This window comes from Rhinopithecus roxellana, chromosome 18, assembly GCF_007565055.1.
Source record: "Rhinopithecus roxellana isolate Shanxi Qingling chromosome 18, ASM756505v1, whole genome shotgun sequence".
Taxonomy (NCBI): Eukaryota; Metazoa; Chordata; class Mammalia; order Primates; family Cercopithecidae; genus Rhinopithecus; species Rhinopithecus roxellana.
In genome coordinates this window covers 52,890,651-52,904,252 of record NC_044566.1, presented here as the reverse complement: position 1 = coordinate 52,904,252, position 13,602 = coordinate 52,890,651, and the positions used below count along the sequence as shown (strand labels likewise).

Sequence of the window (13,602 nt, the reverse complement as noted above, 5' to 3'; positions counted from 1 at the left end):
TTTGATTTATTCTACCTTGTTTAATCTTTTCTTTGTCTTAGTAAAGTGAAACATCATAGGTGGTAGATTAAATATTTGTAAATGTATGCATTAAGATAAGATCTGTAAACCTATTGCCAGTTTAAAGAATCGGTGCTCTAAGTTTAAGATTACATATGTTGTATAGAGGATACTATTCATGGCTCATCAGCATCAACCCTATTACTTTGTACATGTCTTTACTCCAAAATTATAGCTAGAAAGTTCAGAACCAATATATTAAATTTTTTTTTCAAGCCCATGGGTATAAAATGCTTCTTTTATGTGAATGTTTTAGATTGCTGAGAGATTACCAGCTATCATTTGAATTTTCTCTTTTAATAAAAACTTTAGGGTAGTATATGCTACAGACCTTAGATTATGGCGGGTTCTGTGAAAGCAGGCGTATGTAAAAGATCAATGGCATGGAAAATAAAGCTGAATATTATACACAACATAGTCATTGGGCCCTCAGATTGAGGTATACATAGGAACAGATGTCTACCCTGAGCAGCTGTCTGTGATACTAAGGTAAAGGAAATTAATCATCATCTTTTTTAGTCCTCCCTTCTTCCCGTGTCCCCTTCATGAACACAAACCCACTCTCTTTCTCTTGCTCTCACTTTTGCTCTAGCTGTCTCTCTGGCCTTGGAGAGGAGAGCCACTGTTCTTTTAGCTCTTCCCTGCCTTCTCTGCTGTCAGGGTGCCTGAAGCCCATTTTGCTGCTTTTAATATCTGTCTTTATGGTTGATGCTGCTTCCTTCTCACAATGCAGTTAGGATTTATTGAGTGCTTATGATGTGCCAGGATTTGTTCCAACACACTTTATATTTGAGCCATTATTCCCATTGCTGCTTTCCATCTCTGCTAATGATTTTTCCCTCCACTGTCATCACAGTGATAATTTCCAGCCCAGTTGCTGCTACCACCACTTCTTTGGTCTCTTTGACCTTTTTTACTTTTTACTTTTTGTTTCTCTTGTCTTTTGTTGTTTCTCCTGTGACTGTTGGGTTTTGCTGAAAATGGTTAGCCTCTTATATAGCCCTCAAAAGACAGAGTGTTTCTTTCTGTGTGGCAAACAAAGCATTCTTGGTGTATTATTTGTCAGTCTCCTGATTTTCCAGTCTTTCTCTGTTCTATTTTGTATTGTAGCTGTTGTATTGTTTATTGCCACTTTCCTTCAAAACCTTTGTATTCGAGAGAGATAGAAATTGGTTTTTTTTCCTTCCTTCCTCCCTTCCCTCTTTTATTTTCCTTTCTTTCTTTCTCTCTCTCCCCTCTTTTCTCTCTTTCTTAAGGGAGTTAGAACTAAGAATATTTTCTTGATGCCTCAAAATTCTGGAAGGCAGGTGGCCAGATAGCTGAGATGGTGTTTAAAATCTGCTAGTAAAGAGCTGTTTGCCTACAATTAACATTTTTTATATTTTTCTGTAATAATTATATTAAAATTAAGAAAATATCACTTATTGATATAACATATAATTTAAGTCACTGTTAAGGTCTTGGTTTAAAAATAAATTATAATATGGAAAAATATATTTTTTAAGTTCAAATGCCATTCATGATCCATGGTATTGTGGTAGTTAGATAGTGTATCACCTATACCAACAGATGAACCAATTTCATAAACATATTAATGTAAATGTAAATTGATTTCTGTAATCTAAGAGGCTTTTGTATGCAGATATGAAATCTCATTTTAGCAAATCTTGTTGTTTTATGACATGTGCCAAAATCTAAATACAGAGAAAGTTCAACTTTTAAAAGCATTTATTAAACATCTGTTGTGTGTATACTGTTCTACCAGATGTTACAGAGATGTAAAATAGGCAGAAGAAGACATAATGTCTATACTGTATTTGTATTTAGAAACTAGTTAGGAAAGCAAGAAGATATAATGTAAGCAATAGCTTAAGGGTAGATACAATATTTAGGTAAGCATTTATCAGTGTAGTTTAGATTATATTCATTAATAAGAGAAAAGAAAGATCAGTGAAGGATGAAATTTAATTAGAAAAAATTTGTATTTGCTAAATCTTGAGGCAGATGAAGTTAATCTTGAACTAGATCTGATTTTGCTCTGGTAGTCTTATAATTTGGCAAATATGTTGGTGCTAATTCAAGATTTGTCTACTTTTCTATTCTTTGATTAATAGACAAACTTGATATAATAATTTACAGACTGGAATTTTTTTTCTTGAATATTTGGCAATAAAGCAGTATGTTTTCATTGATAATCTGTTTTACGGATGTAGCAGTTGCCTTTACAATTTAGTATTGAACCACATTCCATTATATACTGGTGATAAATCTCAAATGATCTCAATGTATTGATATTTCTGGTAACAACTGGCTTGAACCAAATTCTGCAAATAATGGGTCAGTTTTTTTGTAGAGTATATCTATGTTAAAATGTTTGTTCCTTTACTATCTTCTATGACTTACTACTCAGAAATTACTTAGGAGGCATTTTGTAATCTCTGCAATAATAAAATTGTGTCTTTGTTATTCTATTCATACCATATGTTATTAATGAAAAAAAGTTATACTTTTAAGAAATGTTTACTTTCCTCTCATGTATTTTAATAGGTTCGAATTGAGCAAGTAATAGTTGCTGAACCTGGGGCAGTTTTATTATATAAAATTTCTAATCTCCTCAAATTTTATCACCATACAATCAGGTAAGTGGAATGGCAAAATGTGCTTGCCAAATCCAATGTGATGTTTCTTTCAGTTACAGCACAGTATAAGATTTTTTTTTATATTGTGTATGGTAATTATACACTAAGTATAGACTAAGCATAACTAGTAGAACCTCCACACCATGTAAATCATTATATGCATATTATACATGCTATGCCTTAAGGTCTATTATTTCCTTTCTCCTTTTTTCTCCAAGCTTAACTACACACACACACACACACACACACACACACACACACACAACTTATATAACAATATAAGTCTATAATGTAAGTCTTTATTGAGTCTTCCTGCATTAGTAAAAGACATGCAAGGCAACTAACGCAGCCACACCATATACTCACAATAGAGCATAGTGAATTAAATGTTCTATTCTGGATGTAAATAACCTAAATTCTTTAGCATTTAGTTTACTATAAGTGATAAAATAGAACCATAGCTTTATCTTCTCTACATACTGGCAACTTTATCTGATTAGGAACTACTCGTCTTATATAAAATGTCATCTTTGACTCCAAAATATGCATTCATTTTTGCTTTACATATGTCTGTTGGTGGTATACCCTTGAGTTTTATTATAACTGTCACTGTAAGACTGTTACATGTATAGTTATGTTAAAACAATGTCTTTCCAAGCCATGTTTTTGATAGTTTTTATGTTTTTCTATTAAATAATTATTTAAAAATTACTTGTTATACAGTATGCCAGTATCAGGAATAGTAGGCCAACTATTAAAAATCTAAGAAGAATATAACTAACATTACCAGGAAAGGTTCAAGGAGCACTAGTTTACAGAGTACCAGAAAACTGGTAAGGTTATCACCTACCCCTTAGTGACAGACAGTAGCCACCCAGAACTTGACAGCTAAGAAGGGGATTTTACATCTTACTAGTAGATTTTCAAACAAAACTAACAAGCTGTAGTCTACAAAGCTGATCAGAGATAGGATTTGGATTAGTCCCTTAATATTTTAGATATAAACTTATTGTCATCGTTCCCATAATTCAAAAGCAATAAATTAGTTTCAGTTGTAATATTATAGCATCCTATAATAAGAGAATAATAAATACTTAGAAAACACAAGGGCAGCTGAAAGCTAGACATAGCAAATGCTGTGTTATAAAAAGATGCTGGTAAAATAATTTTTAAAATTGTTTATTTAATAATGTCCATGATGGGACTAAATGAAATTTATTATTTAAAGATATTGATATCTTAGTTTCTAATGCAGAAAATGTTAGAAAAAAATAATTCAGATTCTGAAGATGATAATAGGTTTTTTAGGCTCTGATAATTGTAATTTTTCTGTCTTTGAAGATGATATTGAAGATGACAATTAAAATCTTTCTTTGACTTTTTGCGTGTACTTTTTCTACTTGTTCACACATTTCCTCATTCAATTAAAAAGTTGACTGTATACTTGCCATTCTTCTAGGTAATAAGGAAACGGTAATTAACAAAACAGAGCTTAAACTTACATTCTAGCAGGGGAGACAAGCAAGTATAAAATAATAATTTTTGGTAGTTATATGGGCACTGAAGATAAAGCAGGAGAAAGGAAATAGAAGTATAGGGAGTGACCATATATGACTAGATATATGTGTGTGTGACTATTTTTGAGGCCATTCAGTAGAGGTGATATTTGAATACAGATGTGAATAATATGGAGGAGTTGGGCATGAAAAGATCTTGGGGAAGAATGTCCAGGACAAAAATACACTCTAGTACTGAAGCTAGGAAAAGCTTGCATTTTGGAGGACTAGAAAGAAGACCAGGAATTGGAGTGTAGTGAATTGGAAGGAGTAGGCGGGGGATGAAATAAGAAAGGTAGAGAGAGGCCAGCTCATGTAGGATTTTGAAGGCCAGAGTGGATATTTAGATTTCATACTGAGTGAATAAGATTGGGAAAAATGTGAGGGTTTTGAGTGACCTGAGCAGGTTTGTGTTACAAGGTTACTCTGAATACTCTGTGAATCATGTAGTGTAGTGAGACAAAAGGGAAAATAAGGAAGATATTTAGAAAGCAGTTTGTGGTCCTGAGAAGAGATGATGATGAGTTTAGACTAGGGTGACAGTAGTTGATTTTGGAGATAATTTATGTCACAGCCAATAGGACATGTATACATACTAGATAGAGTGAGGTGTGGGGAGTCAAGGATGAATTCTTGGCATTTGGTTTGAACAGCTGGGTGAATGGTTTTGTTTGCTGAGATGGGGAATGCTGGAGAGGAACTGGTTGATGGGAGTGGTGGGTAATGAAGAATTCCGTTCAGTTTTGGCCTTGTCAGATTTGATGTATCTGTGAACATAGAGTAGGAGATTTTGAGTGAGCAAATAATGCAGAGAGAAATCAGGGCTGAAGCTGTAAATGTCTAGTTTTCAGAAAATAGATGACATTTGATGCCATGGGAGTAGGTAAGGTCACTTAAGAAATGAGTATAGATAAAGAATGGGGCTAAGGACTGAGTCCTGGGAAGCTCCAATATTTTGAGGTCAAGAAGAGGAGAAACCACAAAACTGGCAAGGAATAGCAGTGAAGTTGGGAAAAAAACAAGACGCATGCAAGATCTCAAAAAATTCACCTCTTATACATTAAAACTCCCAACAAAAGGAAGATATAGAATCCCAAAAACAGGGACTCGAGCATGCTTGGATTATATATCTTTTCCTCTAAAACTTTTCTCCCTGGAATTAATAAACACTTTGATTTTGTACTTTACTTTCCTATGCCCTTATCACTATTTCGGATCCAAGCTATTTAAGAGAACTCAGCACTGCATTGTCTCACCATATAGTCCACCAGGTAATCGGCCTCTCTCCTGCCCCTGTCTGATACCCTTCTTGGAGCCCTCATTCCCCTCCAGTCTAGATGTGTTGCCCTTTAGGCCTACTGCAAGCTGCTTGGCTGTCACACTGGGATTTGTCTTCTTCACTAGCCTGTTCATTGGCTTGTTTTGGGTATCCCTGATTCTTTGGTCAGCTCTGAATAGTATTTACATGAGTGTAATGATACAAACATTGAATAGTTATTTACCAGAACTCTGTGCCCGTGGCTATATTAGGAAGCCTGGGGAAGGTGCAGTTTGGGTGTGTTGTGGTGGAGGAGGAGAAGTGTATAAGAGAGTTTAACTCTCATCTTCTACATCAGGGAATTTGTAGATAATACCTAAAACTGAAAAATCAAGTAGTAGTATAAGCATGTTAGATAGAAATATGGAATGAAATGTCAGAAGAAACCTACAATTATCTGGACAAGTTACTGGAACATAGTGAGTGCCCAATAAATGTTAGGAAATTCTAGATCTGAATAACTGCAAAGTGCAGCTGATAACTACAAATTTAAAAAAAATGTAAATGTATGTTGAGCTCTTTCTAAATTTTTCATTAAATTGTTTCTATTTGTTTTCATTTAATTTGCTTCCCCTGTTGCTTGATGTACACTTTTGTTCAGAGAAATACTTGTTTTTATTGCATGTGCAGGCATGTGTGGGAATTCCATCCAGTTTATTTTAGTATTTGGTTTACAATATTTTTAACTGAAATACTTGTTGTTTCTTTAAAATATAAGTATTGTGGCTGTTGGTTTAGCAATTTGCTAGTATTTTGCTGTTTGCTCTATATGTGTATTTTACTAATAATTTGCTTTTTTTCATGAACTTTTTTTCATGAACTAATTTATTTTGGTTTCAGAATTGTACTGAAATATTACATTTGCAAAGATTAATATTTGCTTTTATAATATATCGTATGTGGTATGATTTATCAGTAAATTTGCTGTGTTTTAGCTTACTGTTTGGTAGTATTTAATGCCATTATATTCATCTTTAGCAATCTAAAACGTTTTAGGCATGGAAGATGTTGTTATACCCTTAGAAATTATAATTCCCTACTGGATTACAGCATATTTTCATATCCTCGAGAAGCTTTTCCCCTAGAAAGTTGTTAAAATCATTTTTACAACAATTATTTTACAATAATTCACAACAGTGTGTGAATTAGGAGAAAAAAATTGGGAATTATTTTATATATATATTTGTCTTAGATCTTGGCAAAAATGGGAAACCTCCTTGAATGGGTCTAAGAAATATCCTTATACAATAGCAAATTGAGGATTGTGGAATGTACTAATGTAATTAGTTATCTCAAAATATTATCATACTTTTCAGACTTATCAGACTTTTCAGTTAGTCTAAATATACTGCTCTGTAGGCAGTTGTATAAAAATTGAAAAACTCTAATTTATAGGAGTGTTATTGATATAGTATGACAGTTTTAATTAAAAGAATAACTCACTATTTATACAATTTAAATATTTTATCAATAGAACTGTTGATTCAATGCTCTTCCTAAAATTTAACTGTCTTAGATAATCGAGACATATATTTACTCTAATAGAGAAAAAATAGAGATAGGGTTTTATATATTACAAATATTTGTTCTCACCCACAGTTTTGCTAGAAGAGATTGTGAAATATTGAAAACATAGTAGTTTGTTTTTATTTTTTCGTCACCTAATTCAAAAGAAAAACAAAAATCCTGATTTTTAAAATATGAAACTAGAGTATTTGTAATTCGCAGGTTATATTTTACATAAAAACTTTTATTTAAATCTAGGCCTTTTTAAAGGATTCTACTCAGTTAAAGAACTGTTTTGTTTCAATTTCTGTTTTGCAACCTGAAATATCCTTCACTTTTAGTGGCATTGTTGGAAATAGTGCAACTACATTGTTGACTACCATTGAAGAAATGCATTTGCTAAGCAAAAAAATATTCTTCAATAGCTTGAGTCTTCATGCAAGTAAATTAATGGACAAGGTATGTTTGAAAAATGTAATTATTAAATTATGTGAATGTGAATCTTTCACATTAAAGATATTTTAATGATTTTGTTATTGATTTATAACTTTTCCCATTACATTCTATGTTCCTTTGAGTTCTTCCTGTCACCAACAACTTTCATTTTGAGATGGCTAACTGTACCTAAGTTTATAGTCTTCGTTCCAGAAACAGTATAACATCGAGTTATAATTAGAGAAAGCGTTTCAGGCTCCAATTTTACTACCATTTTTTCTGTCACAGAAGTTGTATAATTAAAGCAAATTTACTATATTTAGCCAGGGGCTAAGATGACATATAGATTGGAAAACCAGAACTCTTACAAAATGTTTTTTCCAAACAGCTTGTATTTCTACCCTTGATGTTACAGTTTTGCCCTTATGAAATGTATGCTCCTCTGAGTTATATAATTATTTATGAAAACAAACAAGAAAAAACATCCCACAAAAAAACAAATAAACAACAAAAACCTGAACAAGTTCTGTAAGATCTAATATCTTAAATTGAGCAGGGTATTTTGGTAGGACCTTAAGGAATATATTTACAACGATCAAATCCTTCTTTATTTTTGTTTCATTATTGAGGACATGAGTTTTTCAAGGATGTGTCACAATCACCATGCTGGCTTTTTAATTGTACTACTCTATCTAATAGGTTAGCTATATTAGGCCCAGGTTTTGTAATATGGTATAAAATAGTCAGTAGCAATTTAGTTCAGAATACCTGGTCAATCTTTACTTTCCTAAGTTCAGTCTTCACTTTCTTAAGCCTTAATAGGAGTCTACTTCCTGACCTACATGCATGACTCAGATTCATTTGGAAAAGCAACATGAATTTGTGGAGCTGGGATGTCTACCTTGATTTTTCTTGCCTTGTGTATTTCTGTTTGCATCACCAGTTTACTAACAATCATTTCTGGTTATATTTGTTTTTATGGTTCTTATTTAGACAGAACTCTTCTAAAATAATTTATACATGATACTCAAACATTAAACATGAACAAATATGTGCTAGATGTTGAGAGTACAAGGATGAACACTCAAGGTCTGTTGACCTCATTAAGGTTGCTTCTCCTTTAGTGGAAAATGACCAAATAAGTCTGGTTATTATAGAATCCTATGATTTATGAAAGACATGTGCCTAGGGTATATGCTAGCACCAAAGGAGGGGTATATTTAGCAAACTATATGTACTCTTCTACAGAGAGGAAGCTTTCCACAGAGAAACGTAAGAGAGTTGAACTTTGAAGGACAGGTAAGATTTAGATAGGTGAAGAAAGGAGTGGATGGGGTCATCTTAAATAGAAGTAACAAATAGAATATGCTAGAACATGAGTATGAGTTACCTATAAACACATTTTTCATTTATTAAAAAATACCACTAGTAAAGTGATGTGTTTTATATATATAAGTGGGGAGGCCGGTTTGGAGATAGGAAAATTAAAGGAGTATTGCAGTTCTTTTTATTCCTACATGATCTAAGGCAAAGACTCTGGGAATAGGCAAGAGGGGACAGATTCTTGAAGGGTAAAGATAGAATCTTCAAAACTTGATGACTGACTGAATGTGGGTAAGTGAGAGGGAGTCATCTAGACTAATTCCTAGGCTAACCACAAATATCTAGAATGCAGAAAGAGGGAACATTTGGGAGATAAAGATGGTATCGTCTAAGTTAGATAAGTTGAGTTTGAGGTGCCTATGAGACATCCCTCTGGAATTGGTCTTATCTAAAGGGGAGCGATACATTTGGATTTAGAGAGTTTTACATATAAGAGATAGTTGAATTCATGGGTTTGGGTGAAGTCACTAGGAAGAATTTTTTTTATAAGAGTGGAGCTACCAGAACACAGTCTTGGGAAACGCTGACATTTAAGAGAAGGAAAAAAGTGAACAGTATGATGCTAAGAGAGGATGGCCAGAGAGGCAGGACAAAAATTAGGATAAGGTTTTATCAGAAAAGCTAAGAGAAGAGAGTTTCTAGAAGGAGGGCATGGTTAATAATGACAGATGCTTTTAAAGAGTTCTAGTAGGAGGCTTGTTATCTTTGGCAATATATACGTGCTAGGTGACCTAACTGGACAATTTTAGTTCTGTGGTGGAGATAGGAGCCAGATTGCAGTATGTAGAAAAGCTCATGGGTGAGCATATTTCCAGCTTTACCAATTGGAAAACATACGGGCCTTAAGACTGAAAATAGATGCATTAGGCATTTGTATTAAGAAATTTGAAGCAGAACAATAAAATAAAGATAAATGGAAAGGATGGAATTAAATTGCTGTGACAAATTAGAAAACAAAAGCAGAATTATTTGTTGAAAAGATAAACAAAATTGACAAACTTCTAACAAGTTTAATCAAGAAAAAAGAAAATTAAAAGTTTTTAGAAATTAGAGACAATCCACAGATGAGAATTAAAACTTAGAGAGTACACATATGCAGTTTTATGCTAATCATCTGAAAATCTGAATAGGGTGAATGCTTTTTAAGGTGACATAAATTGGTAAAATGTGAGTCAAAAGGAAGTGGAAAGTGTGAATATACCTAAGGAAGGAAGAAAAGTTATTAAAGAACGTGTTGCCAGGCCTCGTTCAGATTATATAGAGAACTTCATTCATACTTAGGAGTAACAGATAATTCTCCAGAACACGAAAAAATATGGAAAGCTTCTCAGTTTGTTTTAGGTAGTATAACACTGACATAAAACCTTTTAAAGATAAGTCAGTAGTGAAAACCATACATTAGTCACCTTTTAAGTTTTAAAACTTCAAAATTCAGCATTTATATATTAAAACCAAGAATGATTTATTACATGAATATAAGAATGTTTCAGTGTTAGGAAATATACTAAATGAGTATATAAAATAAATTTTATATTCTCATATTTGATCACATTGTTTAGGGAAAATCTTAGTAAGTCATTGAAGAATACTTCCTTAACCATATAAAAAGAGATAAAACTAACAGCCAACATCATAATTAATATTGACACACTCGTGATTCTTCTATTTAAGTGAAGAACAAGAATGCTTGCCAATACTTTTAAATAATAACCATGGTAGAAAGACCAGATAAAGAAATGAATTGTAAATATTTTAAAGGAGGAGACGTTAGATTATTTATGGATGTTATGATAGTCTATTTTGAGGACCTAGGAGAATCAACTAAAAAGTTGTGCAACCAGAAAATGAATTCTAGTGAAGTCATTGGTGAAAAGATCAATATACAAATGTAATTAATTTTCTTATATGCCAGCTCATGAGGTGCTCAATAAATACTGGTAACACGGAATATAGCGTCACTGTCTTGCCATTAGCTTTAAATCTCTTGCACCCTTGCCATTTTACCACATTCACTTTGCAAAACCACCTTGATTTCAAGTTTTCAATTTTTCCTGAGTGCCGCAAAAGGAAATTACATCATACAGACAGGAGTCACTAAAAATTGTCTCCAGCATCAGGAAGGCCCTCCAGGAGGTCCAGCAAATACTGATTGTCCTTTGGCAGCCACTCACATTTACCATACTTACTTTCACCCATTTCCTCAAATCTACCATCCTACCTCCTACTGAAAAAGTGCCAACCTTTGCTAAAACTGGATAATGGACATTAAAAAAAAATATTTGCCAACACGATGAGCAAAAGTGACATTTTGTTATTTTTCTCATTTGGATTTCTGTGAGAATTCTAGTGAGAATGAGCATTTTAAGATAATGTGTTTTGGCTGTTTGTGAATTGCTTGTTCAAGTCCTTTGCCATTTTCCTGTTGGGTTGTCTTGTTTGTTTCTGATAGTCTTTATGCCTTAAGAATATTAACTCCATCATATATATTACAGACATTTTCTCCACATTATCATCTGCCTTTAAAATTTGCCTGTAGTATTTTCTGAAACATAAACTTTTAATTTTTTTATAGTTCAATATAACTTTTTATATAGTTTTTTCCCTTGGGAGCATTCCATGCTTGAAAGTATTCCCACAAGAAAAAACATTTAGAATTTAATATGTAATAAAGTTAGCATCTATTAGTGGGGAAATGATAGATTATTTAATGTATTTATTTAGATATATTTTCTTAGGTGTTTCTATGTTTTCACTTTATTTATTTATTTTTTAAGCAACAGGGTCTTACTCTTGTTGCCCAGGATCATAGCTCACTGTAGCCTCGAACTCCTGGGCTCAAGCCATCCTTCTGCCTCAGCCTTCCAAGTAGCTGGGACTATAGGTGCATGCCACCATGTCCAGCTAATTTAATTTTTTTTTTTTTTTTTGTAGAGACATGGTCTTACTATGTTGCCCAGGCTTGTCTCCAACTACTGGCCTCAGGTGATCCTCCTGCCTCAGCCTCCCAAAGTGCAGGAATTACAGGTGTGAGCCACCACACCCTGCTTTCACTTTTGCGACAAATTTTTAATCTACTGAAGTTTATTATTGTTCAGACTGAAAAGTTAAGATCTTACTCTTTCCCAAGTGGTTATCCATTTATTTTGTTTTATTGCTCTAATAGTAAATTTCTGTATATTTTATTAGTCATGTAAAAGTTAAAATGAAAGTTGCAACAAAACAGGAAAATATACAGTTGACCCCTGAACAACATGGGAGTTAGGATGCTGACCCCTGTGCAGTTGAAAAAATCTGCATATGACTTTTGACTCTCAAAATGTAACTGCTGATTAGCTTACTATTGACTGGGAAGCCTTGCTAGTAATGTAAGCAGTCAATTAACACATTTTTTTGTTGTATGTATTTATATACTGTATTCTTACAATAAAGTAAGCTCGTGAAAAGAAAACGTTATCGAGAAAATCATAAGGGAGAGAAAATATATCGACTATTCATTAAATGGAAGTGAATCATCATAAAGGTCTTTATGCTCATTGTCTTCACATTGAGTAGCCTGAGGAGGAGGAAGAAGAGGGATTGGTCTTGCTGTCTCAGAGAGTAGCAGAGGGAGAAAAAAATCTATGTAAATGTGGACCTTTGTGGTTTAAATGTGTGTTGTTTAAGGGTCATCTGTAATGGATAGTAAAAGGCAATTGAAGGATGACATCTTCCAATTAAAACTTGGAACAGAACAGCGTGAAAGTGAGGGAAGAAAGTAATTGTAATTTTGAATATATTAATTACCAATCAATATTGCAGCTTATGTGAGTTTATAGCAGTGAATGGGCTCTGATCATTATTGTTGTTTTCGTTGTCATTATTATTAATTGAACCCTGATGTTTTTCTCAGATATGAACTGGGCCATATTTAGAGTTATTTTTACATTAGATTGCAACTATATTATGATTCTCTTTACAACTTATATGTTGCTTGTATCTACAATCATTTCAGGTTTTTTGCAAGAATATCTTCCTTTCATCAAATTTTAATGTTCCATAATTTTATATTAGTTATATCTTTTACTTATTCTGCTTCTTGTGAACCATTTTGCTTCCTCTAAAAACACTGTAGCTCTATGAAGAAAACAGTATTTATTGTAGAATGTTCTTCATTAGCAAAGCACCCAAGTGGAAATTTTTGTTAATATAATTTTAAGTGGATAGTATAATTGTTAGGAAGAATAGCTTTTAAAATAAAGGTATAGCCAGAGATGAATTTTAAAAAATATGATTGCTTTTGTGCTTTTAAAAAGACATACTTGGGAACTAATTCTTTATCCAGCATGAAAAAAAGAAAATTCAAGGACATAATTTTATTGAAAGACGCACCTTTTCCCTAACAAAGCAGTTTGAAGCACTTGAGTATTCAAGTATGCATACTGCCTTCCTTATCAAGCTCTCCTGAAATATTCATAACTGCAAATCTAGTGAAGTTAAAAGAGAATATGTATCTCTACTGCAAAAGACACAATGCTATATCAATTTAGGCTAGACTGACATTTTCTAAAATTATTTCTCACTATAGTAATAGTACAGTTCTAATTGAAAAGATATAGCCTGTCTTAAATGAAACCCATATCAAATTAATAGTAGTCAGGATTGATTTGCCTGGTCCTCTGGAGAAAAAAAAAAAAAAAAGCCTAAAATGATTCTTTAAATAAATAGT

General features: G+C 32.9%; 1 protein-coding gene across 2 annotated transcripts in view; it reads left to right on the top strand.

Annotated features, from left to right (window-relative positions):
• COG6 (component of oligomeric golgi complex 6) overlaps window positions 1-13,602 on the top strand; it is a 96,647-nt gene that overhangs the window by 37,931 nt on the left and 45,114 nt on the right. For both annotated transcript variants that reach the window (XM_010360728.1, XM_030922187.1), the window contains exons 12-13: window positions 2,608-2,699; window positions 7,421-7,538. In XM_010360728.1, coding sequence (XP_010359030.1) covers window positions 2,608-2,699; window positions 7,421-7,538 — 210 coding nt within the window. The remainder of the gene's footprint in view (window positions 1-2,607; window positions 2,700-7,420; window positions 7,539-13,602) is intronic.